Source organism: Tursiops truncatus, chromosome 12, assembly GCF_011762595.2.
Source record: "Tursiops truncatus isolate mTurTru1 chromosome 12, mTurTru1.mat.Y, whole genome shotgun sequence".
Taxonomy (NCBI): Eukaryota; Metazoa; Chordata; class Mammalia; order Artiodactyla; family Delphinidae; genus Tursiops; species Tursiops truncatus.
The window spans coordinates 36,169,984-36,189,875 of record NC_047045.1 but is presented as its reverse complement, the minus strand read 5'-3'; the positions used below and the strand labels follow the sequence as shown (position 1 = coordinate 36,189,875).

Below are 19,892 nucleotides of genomic sequence, written 5' to 3'. Positions count from 1 at the left end.
AGGGCTGAGTCTCGCCGGGCCATCGGGGCCTCCTGGGTTACCCTGGCCAAATACGTTTCCGAGTGGGTCCCGCCCTGGTGGGAAAGGCGTTCATCCACAGCATCTCCCCAGCTCTATTTCCTTTACAGGTGTCCCGGTTGTCCTTGCTTTATTTAGCCTCTGAGTATAAATTAGAAATAATGACATGGATACGGTGAGAATGAATTGCTCCCAAAAGTACAATGTAGTTCCTGAGACGTAAAATGATACAGGGGCAGAGACTATGTTTGATTCGTTTTTATTTCCCCAACATTTAACCCAGCCTCTCAGCCTTGTAGTCACTTGGGGATTCTCTTTGCTGATTGGATGGAAGCTTTGTAGCAGGTGACGATACTGACAGACTTCACTGATGCTGACTTGAGGGGACAGTCCTCCTGCCTGTGCTATAAGCCCTGTCGAATCGTCAGTGGTACGAAAGCGATGTCCCTCAGGGGACGTGCTAAAGAATACAGCGCTAACAGTCACCTTTCATAGTGAGGTTTCACCGTAACCCGAGACCTGCATGCGCTTGAGGGACACGGGTGGCACCCCACTGCCAGGGCAGGGACCTGACCCATCAGAGATCCAGTTTGATGGCCACGTGATGTTCCCCAGTCCTCAGGATCGGCTTCTGAAGGCCCCGTGCAGAGTTTCGGAGGAGGGATTCTTCTCATGGACTCAGTAATTATCAAGGACCTGGCTACGTGTGGGTGCTTCAGAGAGGCTGCAGGAGAGAAGAGGCAGTGATGACTGCCCTCAAAATGCTTGTTCTCCAGTAAGGGAGAGATGCAAGTATTTGTTGTCCGGTGGAGAACAGAATCTCCCCACAGAAGGAATTAGGGAAGATTACAAAGGAAGGAGGTGGGGCTTGAACCACACTTTGAGGAGTGGATAGGAATTTGGTGGGTAGAGAGGAGAATGGAGAAACCAGTCGGAGGGAGAGAAAAGCAAGGAGAGAAAAGGAAAAGGATGGGCTGGATTTGGGGAGCAGTGAGTTTGCTAGAGCTTGGACCAGAAGGGAAGGAGGCCCCTGGATGTCACCCCAGGACTGTGGATGACTCTTGCTTGACTATCTTTTACCGTTACGTCATAAGCACTACAGCTCTTCCCTTCCCAGGTAAATGGAGTGGGGACAGAATAAATTCTTTCACAATATCAGTGGAAAAAAAATGTTGCCTGCTATATCAGTAGACAAAAGATGTTATAGCCACCCTGACGGTGAGCCCTGGAGCTCAGGAGAGAAACAGGATGCCCGCCATCTAGCAGTCTGCCGCTGCCACCACCCCCTGACCGTGCACCCTGAGGGGACTCAGGATGCGAAAGCACAGGATCCTGGCCCCAGAGAGCTGAGGTACATAGCAAAGGAATGATTTCAGTGAGCCCAGACTCCTGCCTCTTTCCATACCCAGAAAAACGCTAACTTCCTTAACTTGCGATGTCTTGTTTCTTTTAATTAACAGTAATCTTTTGATGCTCTGACTCCCTGGTCTTTGTTGCCAAAACTCCTACATATCCTGGCTTCTCCCTTCCCTCTTTGGAGCCATCTCCCAGAGCGATCTATCTGAGAGGCTGTGTCCCGGCCTTAAGTCCTCAGTTTTGTCCGCCAAATAAAACATAATCCTCAACGTTAAGGGTGTGCTTTTTTTTTTTTTCAGTCAACAACAGAGAAAAGTTCTCACAAAGTTTCCTAGGTCATTTCCAGTGGGATTGGGTCCTCTCTCAATGGAAAAAGGCAGTGATTGGTGAAGTAGTTAAGGGGGCAGATAACATTTTGGCCCCGATGTAGACAGCACCCTCACATTACCACAGAACATCACCCCTGGTTTGATAGATGGGCTTAAAAACTACAAACCAATTTCCCCCACTTCCCCAGCCCAAATGCATTGGGCGTGTTTGTGTTATGTGTGTCGTACACTTAGGTCTGAATGCTCTACGTAACGGATTGGGCATAATGCTCTTAGACATGCCATCTTGCTTGTTCTGAGGGCTTTGTCTGCCTGCAAATACTCAGCCTAAGTTAATATTTCATGACACCCAATCATAACTTGAGGCTAGAAGTATGATGGAAGCCATGGCTATTGTTTTTTCTTAAAAAAAAAACAAAAAACAATTTTGCTGCACTCTTAGATTGAGAAACACAAACCCCTATTTGAGCACAAGTCCCATTTCCTTTATGTGCTGTTCCTATGAGTGACGATGAATTTTAACAAGTTTCCTAATGATTTAGGCCATTGCTCTCCTAAGGCCTTATTATTAACTCGTTTTACTGACTTATATTTACAAAGGGATTATAACATCCTAGGCACAGATGTAAGAACTTAACAAGTGTTGAGTCATGTAATCCTCTTAACCACCATGTGAAGTAGATGGTATTATTATGATTTCTATTTTACAGATAGAGAAATTGAGGCACAGAGAGGTGAAGTAACCTGCCCAAGGTCTCACAGATAGGTCACGTTGCCATTTGAGTAGACGTGCGAATCTGAGGTTATGTTTGGTGTGTCTGCTGTCACCTGTGTAAAAAGGGATAAAAAGAACGTGTCTGAGAGATTCTCCCTTGCTGTGCTCAGAGGCAGAATTGTGTTCTTGGACTATTTTAATCGAGGGTGATTTTCTACCGTTTACGTCAGTAGTTGTCTCTCTGGAAACTCAGTATTTTAATTCACTGTAAATGTTGGAAAGTAAACAATTTCCATGTATATACAACAAACACACTAGCTCTGCCGAAGTCCAGCCCTGCGTAATTATGATCTTTTCATGTTGGAAGATGTGGCTGTGGATCAGGGCATCTCCCCACATGTGTGGCAATGACTGTAGAGTTAATAATTAAATGACAGTTATTGTATGTAACTTATTGCTTCCTCCCACCCCCCAAAAAAACCTCAACCATAAAAAAGAATGAAATGTTGCCATTTGCAACAACATGGGTGGACTTGGAAGGTATTATGCTGTGTGAAATAAGTCAGATAAAGACAAATACTGTGTGAGATCACTTATGTGTGGAATCTAAAAAATACGACAAACTAGTGAATATAACAAAAAAAAAAAAAACAGACTTATAGAGAACTAGTGGTTACCAATGGGGAGAGGGAAGGGAGAGGAACAAGATAGGGATAGGGGGTCAGGTCAAGAGGCACAAACTATAAATAAGCTACAAGTATATATTGTACAGCACAGGAATATAGCTAATATTTTATAATAACTAAGTGGAATAGAACCTTTAAAAATTGTGAATCACTATACTGTACACCTTGTACAATACACTTGTACATTGTACACTATATTGTAACTTACATAATACTGTACCTCAACTATACTTCGATAAAATTAACAAAAAGTTTTTTTAATGTTTATGTAATGATGTTATGTGAATCTTTAACTGGAAAACAGTGATAAATGTCATATATGCCAAAGAGACTTCTTAAGTTAAAATAAGTTATATGTAAACGAATCATTTCTTGCTAAATACGATATTAATGTTCTCTCCTAACAATGGCCACGTTGATTCCGAAGCTGTCCGTGGAAGGAACACACAGAGCCTCCCCCCAAGATGTGTGCATATCAGGTCCCCAAAAGTCCATTTCCCAGGTATCTTTATCCTGATCTCAAAATTCTATCAGTAAAGTAAGCAATGCAGTATACTTTTAATCCAAATGAATAAAGGTGAAATGAAAAAAATATTTATCTTGAAAAAAATGACAGTGACATTTCCTATGTGCCAGCACCGTGCCAAGCACATTCCATTATTTTGTTTAATCCTCCCAACAACCCCATGTGGCAGGTCCTGTGAACATCTCCTTTCCACAGACAGGGAAACAGGCCTAGAGAGGTTTAGTAATGGAGGACAGGTCGCACAGCCAGGAAGCGGCACAGCAAGGATCTGAACCCCAGAAGTGTTTCCTTGAGCCTCTGGTCCTGACCACTGTTCCCTGCCTCCCACACTCCAATCCGTGCGTGGAGCACACGGCCGGCCCCCACCCCTCCTCCTCGCTGAACGCTCTCAGGGTTGCTGCACCTTCTGGTCTGCAGCTGACTCTGGCCAGGGATTAACAGCTGATCTTGATAAATTTCTTGTAGCCTTTCTGCTTTGTGTCTTCATAGAATCCTGCTACTGTCCTTTGCTGTACAGCAAGTATTTGAAGAGTCAGATTTCACCCATTGTTCCTCCATCATCAGCCTCACCCCCAGCCTGAGTTCAGCGTTTGCTGGTTGATTGATTGCTAACTGACCCCGCCCTGCTGGAGGGCAGAGCAAGAATCCGGCACAGGCATGGGTAGGGCCAAGGGAGACCCTGACAAAGTGGAGCCTGACACGGAACATGGCAACAGTATGGAAGAGAGTTTGCTGTAATATTAGGCACCTTGAGAAGCCCATGTACCCATTTATAATACCTTTTACTCTTACTGTTAGATAATGGTTTTTTTCTGCATCAAGCATGGTGTCCATTACAGTAGATGCTCAATTAGCATTTGGTGAATGCATGAATGAATGAGGGATGGACAGAACGTGTGAGTTATTGTTTGGTTTCTTATCCGCTGCAATTTGGGATTTATTTCCTCCACCCGGCTCTTCCCTCCTGCATGCCTGGATTCTCCTTCTCACCACCTTCTCTCTCTCCCTCTCCCCCTGTCAGTCCAGGGAGTGGCTGGACAGGTGATGGCAAGAAATGTTCTTTTAGGGCTTCTCTGATGGCGCAGTGGTTAAGAGTCCGCCTGCCGATGCAGGGGACACAGGTTCGTGCCCCAGTCCGGGAAGATCCCACATTCTGCGGAGTGGCTGGGCCCGTGAGCCATGGCCACCCGCAACGGGAGAGGCCACAGCAGTGAGAGGCCCGCGTACCGTAAAAAAAAAAAAAAAAAGAATGTTCTTTTAGGTGGTGTTCCAGGATGGTGTTAGGTTCTATGATTTTGGAGTAGAACCATTCTTCAGGGAAATTAGGACTTAAACCAGCCTTCAAGGGACTCGAATCACCACGTATGATGTTACTGTAGGAGTGTGCATTCTGAGTTCTAAGCAGACCTTGGGGCAACCCATTGGGAGCTTCATATGTTTGAGAAGCTCATACCATCCAGGCATCTGCAGTGGCATCCCCTCCACAAGAATGGCTTCTTGACTTTCATGCCTTGCATTTGGTCCATAAGACATTTGGTCCACACCAAGATCCTTGATATTTGGTCGTATTTGGTCCTGTCCAGAATGTCCATGGAGACATTTGGTCCATGCCAAAAGGCCCTTGATATTTGGTCTTATCCAAAATGATTTGGCATGCACAGCAATCAGAGAAGAAAAAGAAATAAAAGGGATCCAAATTGGAAAAAAAAGAAGTAAAACTGTCACTGTTTGCAGATGACATGACACTATACATAGAAAATCCTAAAGATGCTACCAGAAAACTACTAGAGCTCATCAATGAATTCGGTAAAGTTGCAGGATACAAAATGAATATACAGAGGGACTTCCCCGGTGGCACAGTGCTTAAGAATCCACCTGCCAATGCAGGGGACTCAGGTTCAATCCCTGATCCGGGAAGATCCCACATGCCATGGAGCAACTAAGCCCATGCGCCACAACTACTGAGCCTGCGTGCTGCAACTACTGAAGCCCACGCACCTACAGCCCATGCTCCACGACAAGAGAAGCCACCGCAATGAGAAGCCCATGCACCACAATGAAGAGTAGCCCCTCCTCGCCGCAACTAAAGAAAGCCCACATGCAGCAATGAAGACCCAATGCAGCCAAAAAAACAATAATAAAATATTTTTAAAATGTTTTAAAAACAACAAAATTAATACACAGAAATCTGTTGCATGTCTATACACTAACAAAGAAAGATCAGAAAGAGAAATTAAGAAAACTCCCATGGGGCTTCCCTGGTGGCACAGTGGTTAAGAATCTGCCTGCCAATGCAGGGGACACAGGTTCGAGCCTTGGTCCGGGAAGATCCCACATGCCGCGGAGCAACTAAGCCCGTGTGCCACAACTACTGAGCCTGTGCTCTATAGCCCATGAGTCATAACTACTGAAGCCCACGAGCCACATCTACTGAAGCCCACGCACCTAGAGCCCGTGCTCTGCAACAAGAGAAGCCACCGCAATGAGAAGCCCGCACACTACAACGAAGAGTAGCCCCCACTCACCACAACTACAGAAATCCTGCGTGCAGCAATGAAGACCCAACACAGCCAAAAATAATAAATAAAATAAATAAATTTTTTTTTTAAAAAAGAAAGAAAACTCCCATATACCATTGCATCAAAAAGAATGAAATACCTAGGAATAAACTTACCTAAGGAGGCAAAAGACCTGTACTTTGAAAACTATAAGACACTGATGAAAGAAATCAAAGATGACACAAACAGATGGAAAGATACACCGTGTTCTTGGACTGGAAGAATCAATATGGTTAAATGACTGTTCTCCCCAAGGCAATCTACAGATTCAATGCAATCTCTATCAAAGTACCAATGGCATTTTTCACAGAACTAGAACAAAATATTTTAAAATTTGTATGGAAACACAAAAGACCTCAAATAGCCAAAGTAATCTTGAGAAAGAAAAACGGAGCTGGAGGAGTCAGGCTCCCTGACTTCAGACTATACTATTACAAGGCTATGGTAAACAGAACAGTATGGTAGTGGCACAAAAACAGAAATATAGATCAATGGAACAGCATAGAAATCCCAGCAATAAACCATGCACCTATGGTCAATTAATCTATGACAAAGGAGGCAAGACTATACAATGGAGAAAAGACAGTCTCTTCAATAATTGGTGCTGGGAAAACTGGACAGCTACTTGTAAAAGAATGGAATTCGAACCTTCTCTAACACCATGCACAAAGATAAACTCAAAATGGATTAAAGACCTAAATGTAAGACCAGATACTATAAAACTCCTAGAGGAGAACACAGGTAGGACACACTTTGACATAAATCACAGCAATATATTTTTGGATCAGTCACCTAGAGTAATAGAAATAATAACAAAAATAAACAAATGGGACCTAATTAAATTTAAAAGCTTTTGCACAGCAAATGAAACCATAAAAAAACCCAGAAGACAACCTACAGAATGAAAGAAAATATTTGCAAATGGCACAACCAACAAGGGATTAATCTCCAAAATATACAAACAGCTCATGCAGCTCAATAAAAAGAAAAAAAAAATCCAATCAAAAAATGGGCAGGGCTTCCCTGGTGGCGTAGTGGTTGAGAGTCCACCTGGTGATGCAGGGGACATGGGTTCATGCCCCGGTCTGGGAAGATCCCACATGCCGCAGAGCAGCTGGGTCCGTGAGCGTCCGGAGCCTGTGCTCCGCAACGGGAGAGGCCACAACAGTGACAGGCCCGCGTACCGCAAAAAAAAAAAGAAAAGAAATGGGCAGAAGATTTACATAGACACTTCTCCAAAGAAGATATACAGATGGCCAAAAGCCATATGACAAGATGCTCAATGTTGCTAATTATTACGGAAATGCAAATCAAAACTAGGAGGTATCATCTCACACCAGTCAGAATGGCCATCATCAAAAAGTCTACAAATAATAAATACTGGAGAGGGTGTGAAGAAAAGGGAACCCTCCTACACTGTTGGTGGGAATGTAAATTGTTGCAGCCAGTATGGAAAACAGTATGGAGGTTCCTTAAACTAAAAATAGAGCTACCGTATGATTCTGCAATCCCACTCCCGGGCGTATATCCAGAGAAAACCATAGTTCAAAAAGGTACATGCACCCCAATGTTCACTGCAGCACTATTTACAGTAGCCAAGACATGGAAGGCACCTAAATGTTCATCAACAGAGGAGTGAATAAAGAAGATGTGATACATATATACAATGGAATATTAGCCACAAAAATGAAATAACGCCGTTTGCAGGAACATGGAGGGACCTAGAGATTATCATACTAAGTGAAGTAAGCCAGAGAGGCGCAAATATCATGTGATATCACATATGTGGAATCTAAAAAACTAATACAAACAAACTTATTTACAAAACAGAAACAGACTCACAGACTTTGAAAACAAACTTATGGTTACCAGAGGGGAAAGGTGTGTGTGTGGGGGGATAAATTAGGAGTTTGGGATTAACATACACACTGCTATATATAAAACAGATAATCAACAAGGTCCTCCTGTAGAGCACAGGGAACGCTACTCAATATTCTGTAATAACCTCTCTGGGAAAAGAATCTGAAAAAGAGTGGATATACATATATGTATAACTGAGTCACTTTGCTGTACACCTGAAACTAACACAACATTGTAAATCAACTGTATTCCAACATAAAATAAAAATTAAGTTAAAAAAAATACAGAATTTACGGAAACTGCATTCCTGGTGCCAGCTATAGGTGCCCAGAGAGTTTTATCTTCCAGTTGGAGTTTGCCATTGATCTATCAGGCCAGCATCAGGGAAGGCTGTCCGTTAAGTGGTTCTTCTTTCTGTGTCTCTGACAGATGTGTCACCCCTACACCAGCGAGCCTCTGCGAAGATGAACCCAATAGAGGAAGGGGCGGAAAACGATGACGACGTCTTTGAACCCGTGTCCTCGAATACGCTTCAAGTTCGTCGCTGGCCTTGATCCCAAGAAAGGATTCACGTTACCAAGAGGGAAACTGTCTGGAAGAGATCCTGAAAAATACCAGCACTTTTTCACAGCTTTTCAATTGTTCTGCTTTAATATTGATACTCCCAGCCTGGGAGAGTCTGAGGGCAGGAAAGGGAGGGAGATTCAAAACATGGGAAGGTTATCTTCTCTTTTTACTGGTCAGCTTTCTGTTCCACTGAGCCTTCTGACTAAACCGAGTGCTATTTTTGAGAGATATATTTTCACAGTGTTTTCTAGATATGTTATCATTTAACTTAAAAAAATCTTAGCGCTTTGTCATTGCAAATGCCTTCACTTATCTTTCCGAGCTGTTCCTTTTCGTCAGAGACAGTTTTTTCTCTGCCATGGCAATGGGGCTGTCCGTTTGATAGTTGTAACAAACAATGTAAGTTCGAAATTGAGGCTGAGGTAACATTAAAAAGCAGGGAACCTCAGGCTTCGCTCAGTTGATTTTTTGGCCGGAAAATTTTAAAGAAAGGTGTGATGCGATTCATGTATATTTTTCTCTCAGGCCAGACACGTCATTCTGCTAGACTGCCTTCCTTTTGTGGGCATTGTGTGGATAGCTTGATAATGAACAAAGCTCGTCAGACTTCGCTCACATTACCCTTATATTATGCTGTTTGGAAGTTGGGCTGAGCCCTAAAGCTGGAAACGTTAACAGTGGAAGAGGTTCTGAGCCTGGGGCCGGCCTTTGGCTAAACCAGCCCAGCTTGCCCCACACTCTGCTGTGGGAAGCACGTTCCTTGGGGTGGGAGGACCGGAGAGTCAAGTGGCCAAACAAGTATCGCAGAATGACGAGGCTGTTGGAGCCGCTGCACTCTTCAGCTGCTATTCTGACATGCAGATGGTTCCTCCAGGTCCATAGATGTCTCCTTACTGTGTATGCCAGGGACCAGGTGCCAGAGACGCAAAGAAGGACACAGCTGTGTGCGGGCAGATGGTCCACCACAAGCTCTGCCATGATCGCCCGGCCTAGATAGTGCTGTGAGGGCCTGCATTCCAGACGTGGTGGTATTTGGGAAATTCGAAGTCTGCTTAAATCATCCAGCGGGTCAGTGCGACTGTGGCCCTCCACCAGGCCACCTAGTTGGGGGAAGCCCCCTGATGGGCTGTGCTCCATCATGCCCCACTACCTTTATTTTGTGTCATCCACTGGAACCAACTCTGAGTCACTCCCATTAGGTTAAACAGCTAAGAAAAGTTCCAAGTGAAATTATTTTCAGGTGAGCTGAGCCAAAAGCATCTTTTGCCAAGAGGTGATTTCTGTGAGAGGAGATATAAAAATAAGCTACGCCAGGGTCACCTCATTTTCCTAAACTCATTTTTGAAAGCCAGTTATTTTAGTAATTTCACTTGAGTCAAATTTACATGCTTGGTCACTCACTGAGAAAACTTCCACAGACTGGGTATCCAGCTCCTAACATAGTCATCAAATGCTGGCCTATTAGCCTCACAGTAGAAAGGCTGATTTCACTTTCCCACTCTAGTGGTCTCTTCTGTTTGCTAAATTAGAAATTTATTTGGGGAAATGAAACAAAGGTGAATGACTTTGCCTTGGCTTTAAGACTATAAAGATATAATAGGTTGAACTCTTTCTTTCAATGCCCGAATCAAGTATATAAGGTAATGGTGTTAATACTGCTCTCCTTTAACTATTGGAGGGAAGCTATGTAGGCCACTGAGTTTACACATGCATAAGACCTAATTTACAAAATCACTCTATAGAGTAATTAGATATTACATCCTTCTCTGAGTAGAAAGTAATTTTAGATGCTGCTAAAGCCATGTTTTTAATGTTCTGTGAATCCACAGAACCTTGAGATTTTCTTACCCTGACCCATCTTCAGGTTTGTCTCACTTTGTCAACCACAGACAACAGAGGATGTTATCTCTAATGATCACCCTGGATGTGTTTGGAGGTTATTTTCTATAGTGCTGGGAACAAACATGTTTAAAAGCACACTGCTAAAAATAGGTGATATGAAGTCATTTACTGCTTTTATTAAAACATGTGTGCACATCAGTGCCATTGATAAGGAAGATTATAATTTCAAGATTAGGAATCTTGGGCTTACCTGGTGGCACAGTGGTTGAGAGTCCGCCTGCCGATGCAGGGGAGATGGGTTCGTGCCCCGGTCCGGGAAGATCCCACATGCCGCGGAGCGGCTGGGCCTGTGAGCCATGGCCGCTGAGCCTGCGCGTCCGGAGCCTGTGCTCCGCAACGGGAGAGGCCACAGCAGTGAGAGGCCCGCGTACCGCAAAAAAAAAAAAAAAAAAAAAAAGATTAGGGATCTTCAAAGAGCCATTTAGCTTGAATGGGAAACACGAAACTATTTTTAAATACATCCCTCTAAGGACAACAGTTAGTCTCAGAGAAAAGGAGCTGAAAATATTGAGTAGTCTTCCCACTAGACTTGATAGCAAAGAAGCAGATAAGAAAACATAAAAGATCTCCTATGGATAATTTTTATAAATTTATGTATACAAATGAACAAGTGTATCTTTGTATAATGCATAGATAAAAAACATGTTTGCTGCCAATGAGATGCTTCCTGTGTTCTTTGGCCTTCACTTAGCTGTGTGACCAAGGTCCAGAAAATGGTCTGCAAAAATTATTCTGTATATTACCCCAAATCTACTACGTTTAAATGTAACATCAAGTCCGTTGTATGAAGCAGGACTGTAACGTTTATACCAGAATGTATGTCAGTTATGATATTTTGCAAGCCCTCATAAATATTATATTTATAAATTAATAGCACAAACCCTATGATGTTTCTAGATCTTAAATTAGTAATAATGGGTGCTACATAATTATTTTTCACTTACCATCCTTAGCTTCCTGGGATCTTTTCCGTTTCTCCCTATGGTCGATTTCACTTTAATGCTGTGCCCACTGGGAGACGCCACCTTCTTCGTGTCTGGTTCTCCTTCCATATGCCTGAAGCTTTTCTGATTCTGTAACTTGGAGCTGCTGATTCCTTCCTCCCAGGTCCTGTCATGGCCCCAAAGGCAGAGTCACTTGGATGCTGGAAAAAATATTTAGGGAAAGTTGTGTAACCTACATACTCTGCCCTGTCTCCAGTGTACCCAGGTGATGACCTTGCCCGCCAGTGAAGATTTCATGCTAGTGCATGGTGGCTCCTGGCCGAGCACTTGGGAAGGCTGGTCAGTCCCAACCCTTGGGGCTTGGTGCAGACCCTGAGGTACAGCTTCAAGGATTCACTGTTATTATTATTTTTAAAATCTATTTTCTTGGTCATTTCTTTCTTTTTTTTTTTTTTTGCGATACGTGGGCCTCTCACTGCTGTGGCCTCTCCCGTTGCGGAGTACAGGCTCCGGACGCGCAGGCTCAGCGGCCACGGCTCACAGGCCCAGCCGCTCCGCGGCATGTGGGATCTTCCTGGACCGGGGCATGAACCCGTGTCCCCTGCATCGGCAGGCGGACTCCCAACCACTGCGCCACCAGGGAAGCCCTTCTTGGTCATTTCTAAAGCTGCTCTGCAGAAACCGTTGACCCCGTTTCCCCTCCCTTCCCTCTTTCCAACCCTGGTTTTCCAACCTCTTTTTCTAATTATCCCCAACTACAGTGATTAGAAATTCCCACCCACTCAATTCAAATTCCCAAGGATGTGAAGGGATAGGACACTGTGCAGGGAACTCGAGGTTGCCATGAACTCGGGACACATCTTCTCACTCATGGTAGCCATGCTCTGATCATCACAGGACCCCAAGTACCTTGCATGTAACAACATATTGTAAGGGAAATTTAAGAAACCCACTTTAAGTATTATTCACAGATTTTACCGATATACTTGCAATCTAGTTCTAAAGTACACAAGGATTTTGTGAATGGTTTTTACAGACACATTATTCATAGGGATCGCATTCTTTCTGCTTTTAGGTGCCATTTACACTGATACCATTTTACTTTATAATAAATTTACATTTCGACTGAATGGAGCCTTACAGTTTAAAATATCTTCATATATTGTCATTTGATCAAATAAATTTCTTACTTGGAATATGTGCGTATTTTTAATTTCATGTCTCTTACATGTAGCTGATTTGCCCTAACGCCATGCCCAAAGGTTCAAGAACCTTCAGAGGTTATGGGAATTTCTCTGGTTTAGGTAATCTGAGCAGACCTGCAGAGGGCATGCTCTTGAGTTAGTTCCACTTAGTTTCAAAAGCCTGCCATCTTGCTGCCTTTGGCCGTGAAAAGAAAGGTCCACGAGGCAGTGGGCAGTGTTGCCTGGATGGAGCAATTGAGAAGCCTCCAGAGTTACACTGTGAGGATAGATTTCAACTTTTTAATACACTGCATCTGAACATTCTCTTCTAGTTTTATGAGATTCAACAACACAAGGGGTCACAGAGAGGAGCCAGAACCCCTCCCCTGGATCTATTCTATTCACGGAGAAACCCTTCTCTCCTCCCATCACCCGTGCTCGGTGTTGGAAAGGGAACTGGGCAGCCCATCTCTTGGCCCTTGATAGTAGGTCCTTGGCACCTAATAAACTTGCCCCGACCAGCCCCAAGACTAGAACCAACTAGAAGAGGCATCTTACATGACGAGCAAAGTAATTAATTCTTTCTCAATGAGCCATGTCACCAATATGTAAAAAATGTTCTGCTAAGGTGTACGTGTGATGAATATGAATGAACACACTACATCAATACTTCCTCACAGCAGCAACACGGATGGACCTAGAGATTATCACACTAAGTGAAGTGAAGTCAGACAGAGAAAGACAAAGGTATGATATGCCTTGTATGTGGAATCTCAAATATGATACAAATGAACTTACTTACAAAACAGAAACAGACTCACAGACAGAAAACACACTTACGGTTAGCAAAAGGGAAAGGGGACGGGGGAGGGATAAATTAGGAGTTTGGGATTAGCAGATACACACTACTATATATAAAACAGATGAACAACAAGGTCCTACATTAAAAAAAAAAATTCCTTGCTGTATACTAGGGGCAGACATATCCCCACTGACCGTCAAGCTCTCCCAGCCTCCTTCATTACCTGTCCTGAGAGAATTCACGTCTTCCTGGCATTTGCCTGGCCCAGCTGCCCGATACAGGCAGGACTCCACATCGCGGGACCAGCCCCGGGACCAGCCCCGGGCCCGCTCCTGGGGACGAAGCCTTGTGGCTGGGGATTTCACCCTCTGACTTCTTGCATGACAGACCAGCAGAAGCAAACGTGGTTTGAACGAAGCTAAACTACCTCACAGCTGAGAAAATGAGGTCCCACAACCAAATCCCAGCTCACAGAGGAAGGGAGCCTTCAGAGGAAAATGATTAGCGCCATTTACCTCTTGATATTTATCTGCAAATGATGAAAACTTGAGAGCTGCTCCCATTCGCTGGTGGTTACGTATAATTAGGCCATTTGTGCAGACACGGACTGAGGTGAAACCCGGAGTCCCCTGCAGAAAGCTCAGACCAGGGGCCGAGCCTCAGGCCATAGCCTCCCATGGGGGCCGTGATGCCCGGAAAACAGAACGAACTCATTTCTCTTTAAAGGGTTTCTGTTATCACGGAGGCCTCGCTAACCTTTTTCATTGTGCTTCCCACTATTTTTATTGTTCTCATCTGACCTCTTTTAACTCTTCTCCTTATTAGTATTGATACATTTTGCTATAAGAATAATTACAATATAATGTGATGAGTAATAATAGCTGTCTCTTGAGTGCCTACTATTTACAAAAGACTGTTATAGGCATTTAAAATACATGAGTTAGGGGACTTCCCTGGTAGTCCAGTGGTTAAGACTGCACTTCCAAGGCAGGTGGGGTGGGTTCTAATCCCTGGTTGGGGAACTAAGATCCCACGTGCTGTGAGGCCAAAAAAAAAAAAAAAGAAAAAGTGAGAGAATACACGATTTAGTATTTTCACAAAAATCCTAGAAGGTGGTTAAGACACTCGAACGGAAGCTCAAAAAGAATGATTTTGCCAAAACAAACCAGCTAGTAAAAGCGGGGGGGATTTCATCCCAGATCTCTCAGCCTGCGGACCTGCTCACTCTGCTGCTTTTTCCAATCCTCTTAGATAGGAAGCCTGCATCCTCCAGTACAGATCTTGTTCTCAGCTTCTCACCTTAGGTTATCAAGGAGTTTCCATGCTGAAATAAAAAAATATAATGCTTTAAATTTTTTGAGCAACAAAAAATTTGTACTTTTTAGGGAGAGGCATTTTTAGAAAAAAAGAAAAGCTAAAATTTCGATTGACCTTTATTTAAATAATCTATCCATTCATGTGAAAGGGTGGGGTCCTAGTTACACTTTGCCCCAAACGGGTTTTTATCTCTGTTGTCCGCCTTGATCTCCCTCTTAGCTCAAAGCACCGACCTGAAAAAGGAGGCCAAGTCTTTATCCTTGGACATGACTTTGAGGTCAGATCTACCTTGTTCTGAACACCAGCTCTGACCATGTGATCTTTGGCAAGTAGTTACACCCTTTTAAGCTGCTGTGTCCTTGTGTGTATTCTAGAACCTTCCCAAACATGTAGTTGGCATGAAGTACATATTCATTCTCATCCCCTTTTCTCTTTTTCCTTTGGTTGCCACGTTGAATCCTTAAGGCTTCTGGAATCTTAGCAACCACAGTCCTTGTAAAGAGACAGAGGGTTGGTACCAGCAGGACCTGAGGGGCAGGCCGGGCAGGGGTCCCTCACCAAGATCCCTCCCGCTCACGGCAGAAATGTCTTCAGGCCCGGGGTCCAGGCTGCAGTCTCTCTGGACCTGTCGGACTGAAGCGGAGAGGCGCCCATCCTGTCTCCCACATGTGACCCCAGGAAGCATTAGGCAGGGAAAGGAGGCTGCAGGCCCCTCTCAGGGGAGGTGGCTATGGGTGTAAAACGCCAGCATTAGGCTAAATGAGGCTCTCCAGGAGGTAAAAAGAACATCTTCATCTGTGGTTGTTTTGAACCAATATCCTTGTTGATCTCCCACGGGGACCACGTGAGAGCGAAGAGCAGGTGGGATGGACATGGCTGGAGCACGTGATGAGTACGTTTTGACAATAGAAGGACGGAGAGAAGTTTATCTAGACCCCAGAGTAAGGGGGAGGGGTAGCTCTCAATCACTCAGGAGACATGTATTCCGGTCACAGTTTGATTGTGATAGAATGCTAGGACCCTGGGCAGCTCACATCTCCTGATGGGGCCTCAGTTCTGTCTGTAAAAGGAGGTCCGACCAGGTGAGGGATCTTCCAGTTCTGGTGCCCGTAATTGGCCAGTGTGCGGACTTAAGCGCTGACATGGCGTCTCCTTGCTTCACGTGAGCCTCGTGGTCCAAGTGAGTCAGGCCTTTTTTTTTTTTGCTTGAGGATGATTGGGGGCGGTTAGGCGAAGTCTCAGCTGCTGTCTTCCTATCCAGGGCACTTCCGTCCTTGGACTGTCCTTCGCGAATGCCGCGTCGGTTTGAAGTTGTGATAGCATTATCATGAGCGACACCCACGTCTTTCATCATCAAGCAATATTTCCTTGTGTTATCATTTAAAGGTTTCTCCAAAGTTGTCCTTAACGCAGTCAGCTTGCTGACAAACCCCTTCTAGCCCTTCCAGAATGGTGTGGATTGAGGTTTCCTTTGGAGGGGACAGAATTGTAGAATTTTAGAGCAAATAGAGTATGTAAATTTCAGCTAGCACAGAAGTTCTCAAACTTCAGCAGCATCAGAATCACCTGGAGGCTCCTTAAAAACCCAGCCCGTTGGGGCTTCCCTGGTGGTTGAGAGTCCGCCTGCCGATGCAGGGTACGCGGGTTCGCGCCCCGGTCCGAGAAGATCCCACATGCCGCGGAGCAGCTGGGCCCGTGAGCCATGGCCGCTGAGCCTGCGCGTCCGGAGCCTGTGCTCCGCAACAAGAGAGGTCGCGATAGTGAGAGGCCCGCGCACCGCGATGAAGAGTGGACCCCGCTTGCCACAACTACAGAAAGCCCTCGTACAGAAACGAAGACCCAACACAGCAAAAATAAATAAATTAATTAACTCCTACCCCCCAACATCGTAAAAAAAAAAAAAAAGTAAAAAAAACACCCAGCCCTCTGGGCCCCGCCCCAGAGTTTGATTCAGTACAGTTGGGGTAGAGCCCAAAAGCTGCCCTTCTAATAAGTTCCCAGATAATGTTGCTGCTGCTATTAACGGGACCACACTTTGAAGTCCCCTTAACTAGTCCAACCCCCTTACTAGCAGATGAGGAGGGTATGTCTGGGAAGTTGAACCCAAGCATACTCATTCATAGTCCGATGGTTTTCAGTTAAAAAAGCAACTTTTGGGCTTCCCTGGTGGCGCAGTGGTTGGCAGTCCGCCTGCCGATGCAGGGGACACGGGTTCATGCCCTGGTCCGGGAGGATCCCGCGTGCCACGGAGCGGCTGGGCCCGTGAGCCATGGCCGCTGAGCCTGCGCGTCTGGAGCCTGTGCGTCTGGAGCCTGTGCTCCGCAACGGGAGGGGTCGCAGCGGTGAGAGGCCCGCGTACCGCAAAAAAAAAAAAAAAAAAAGCAACTTTTTTTGTGTGTGGTTTTTTGTTGGTTTTGGTTTTGTTTTGGCTCTAGGCCAATAGTTCCCAAACTTTTAATAAAAGTCACTTAGGGAACCAGTTAAAATCTGGCTCTAGTAACTCAACACACCTAGAACAGTGAGTCTTAACTCTGGCTGCGCATCGGAGTCACAGATTCTCAAGTAATTTATCTGGGCATCAGGGTTCTTATAAGCTTCCCAGATGATTCCAATGGGTAGTAATTTGAGAAGCATTGAGCTGGAGGAAGGTCAGAAACCTTCACTAGTCTAGGCATCCCAGGCGATTTGGCTGTAGCTGCAGGCTGGTCTGGACTTTGCAGGCGAAGACTTTTCTTGGTCTTGCTTCCTGCTTTAGGAAACAAAAAACGACAACAGTGTTAGTTTGGGATTTGAAGAGTGACTAGCAGAAGCAGGCGATAGAGCTGGAAATGGTTAGACCAAAGCAAACGTAGGCAGTCTTGGTGTGTGATTTTTTTCTGTGAATACCAATATTTATTTTTGGAACATTTCCTCTTTTTTATTAAGATATAATTAACCTATAATATTATACTGATTTCAAATGTACAACATAATGGTTTGATATTTGTATACATTATGAAATGATCATCAAAATATGTCAGGTTAACATCCATCACCACACACAGTTACAAATTTTTTTTTTCTTGTGATGAGAACTTTTAAGATCTACTCTCTTAGCAACTTTCAAATGTGTAAAACAGTATCATTAACTAGAGACACCATGCCGTCCATTACATCCCCAGGGCTTACTTATTTTGTAACTGCAAGTTTGTACCTTTTGACCACTGTTGGTGTGTGACTGTGATCCTTTCAACTCCCTTACTCACTTTCTTTGGCTCCCTGTAGCTTCCTGGGCAGAGTCAGAAAGCTTACTGCCTGGTTTTGGTGTTTGGGAGAAAAGAATACTTAGAATCAGAATTCTGAAGTGTCTTTTCTAGCTCCAAGCCTGGTTGTGTGACCTGAGCAGTTAATGTCATCTCCCTGAGCCCAGTTGTATATTCCTTTGTAATATAGGTATAGTAATACCTGCCATCTTTCCCTTAGAAGGGCTCGGTGAGAACCAAATGTCAAATCCCTTGTAAACTATAAAACACTATAAAAGTGAAAGCTATTATTATATTAACCAGTGACACTTAAATGGAAGCTTAAGGTGAAAGAAATATCTCTTCACTAAATTATACCTGGGAATTCTCTTGGAACTTGTATCTAATTAGTCCTCGCTTCTAGGTGCACATGTTCAGATCCCAAATCTAGAACACCTGGGTGTGATAGCGTGAGTATTTTAAGAAGATTCTTAGATAACAGGAGCGTAGACAGACTTATTAAGATGTCTAAGTGAGAAGAACGCCACCAAAGTTTTACGTAATAAAATGCCAAACAAAAATTTTAAAAGTCTTGTATTATAGCTTAAAAGGTAGATGAGAATTTATGGGGTAGTGATGCAATATGAGCATTTAATGCTATATAGGTGTTTATATTTTTGAAGTTTCTTATTACAAGAAAACCTAGAAATAGATAAAATACTTTGAGACTATCAATATCCCTTCAGCATCATGAACTTCACATTGACAGCCTCTTATGTCTTCTGCATAAGAGCCTATAAAGCCATTACTTATAATTACACATTTTTCTAGGAGAAATTTTCCTAGATAAGTTTGTCATTCATATTTATATTCATATTCATATTCAAATATGTGGTAGCTATGAGGTGATGTAAAATTGTGAGCGAAGAGTGCCCTCTGGTGGTATCATGCATAACTGAAATGTATCACACTTGGTCTTTAATCACAGATTAAACTACAGTTCTACAGTTTCTTAAAAGTCAGATGTTCACCTTAACCATAAAGAATTTTTACACCTCCAGAGGCCCAGTGTACAATGGACTATATTAGAACATGATTTTTAATTGTGTTATATTATTTAGGTTATCTTTTACAGAAGCCCTAAAGAAAATTCTAGTTGGGACAGTGTTCCATTAAGAAATACTTTTTAGGAACTTCCCTGGTGGTCCAGTGCATAAGACTCTGCGCTCCCAATGCAGGGGGTCCGGGTTTGATCCCCGGTCGGGGAAGTAGATCCTGTATGCATCCTGCAACTAAGAGTCCTCATGCCGCAACTATGACCCGGTGCAGTCTAAATAAATAAATAAATATTTTTTAAAAAAAAGAAATAATTTTTAATTAAAAAGCAGCACTGTAGGTTAACATGGCACCTCCAAATGGAATGTCTTAAATAATCTGACCTTGGCCCAGAGGTTTTTTTTATTGCCTATTTGTTTTGGTTTGGTTTTGAGTGGGGTTAGGGATTGCGTTGGAACATTTAGACACTGTGCTGGGGTTTGGATGGGACTTGCTGAATCTTCTCTGGCAGGTTTTGGGAATAACCAGCTGGGATGATCCAGTGTGATCCTAGGTAAAGACAGAATATTGGGCCAAATGACATTCTAGTGTCTGTCTCTTCCAACCACTTTGTTCTATGTTAAATTTTCCCTGGCAATCTGATCTGTCTCCCCATCAATGCTGTGCAGTATTAACAAATAAAACGAAAATACAAACCCAAGGAAATAGAGTGAGCTCTGGCACATCTCCAGAATGTTTCTACAACAGCTGCTCACGCTTCAGCCCCTCCTTTGTATTCTTCAAACTTTTCTACCATGAGAAAGTTTATTATGGTCATAATTAGATTTTATTATTATTGTTTTGAATGGATT

General features: G+C 43.8%; 1 protein-coding gene across 2 annotated transcripts in view; it reads left to right on the top strand.

Annotated features, from left to right (window-relative positions):
* The window catches only part of POPDC1 (popeye domain cAMP effector 1), a 38,954-nt gene extending 29,891 nt beyond the window's left edge, over positions 1 to 9,063 (top strand). For both annotated transcript variants that reach the window (XM_004314969.4, XM_033867585.2), the window contains one exon: positions 8,478 to 9,063. In XM_004314969.4, coding sequence (XP_004315017.2) covers positions 8,478 to 8,602 — 125 coding nt within the window. In that variant the 3' untranslated portion in view covers positions 8,603 to 9,063. The remainder of the gene's footprint in view (positions 1 to 8,477) is intronic.
* The last annotated feature ends 10,829 nt before the right edge of the window (positions 9,064 to 19,892 follow it).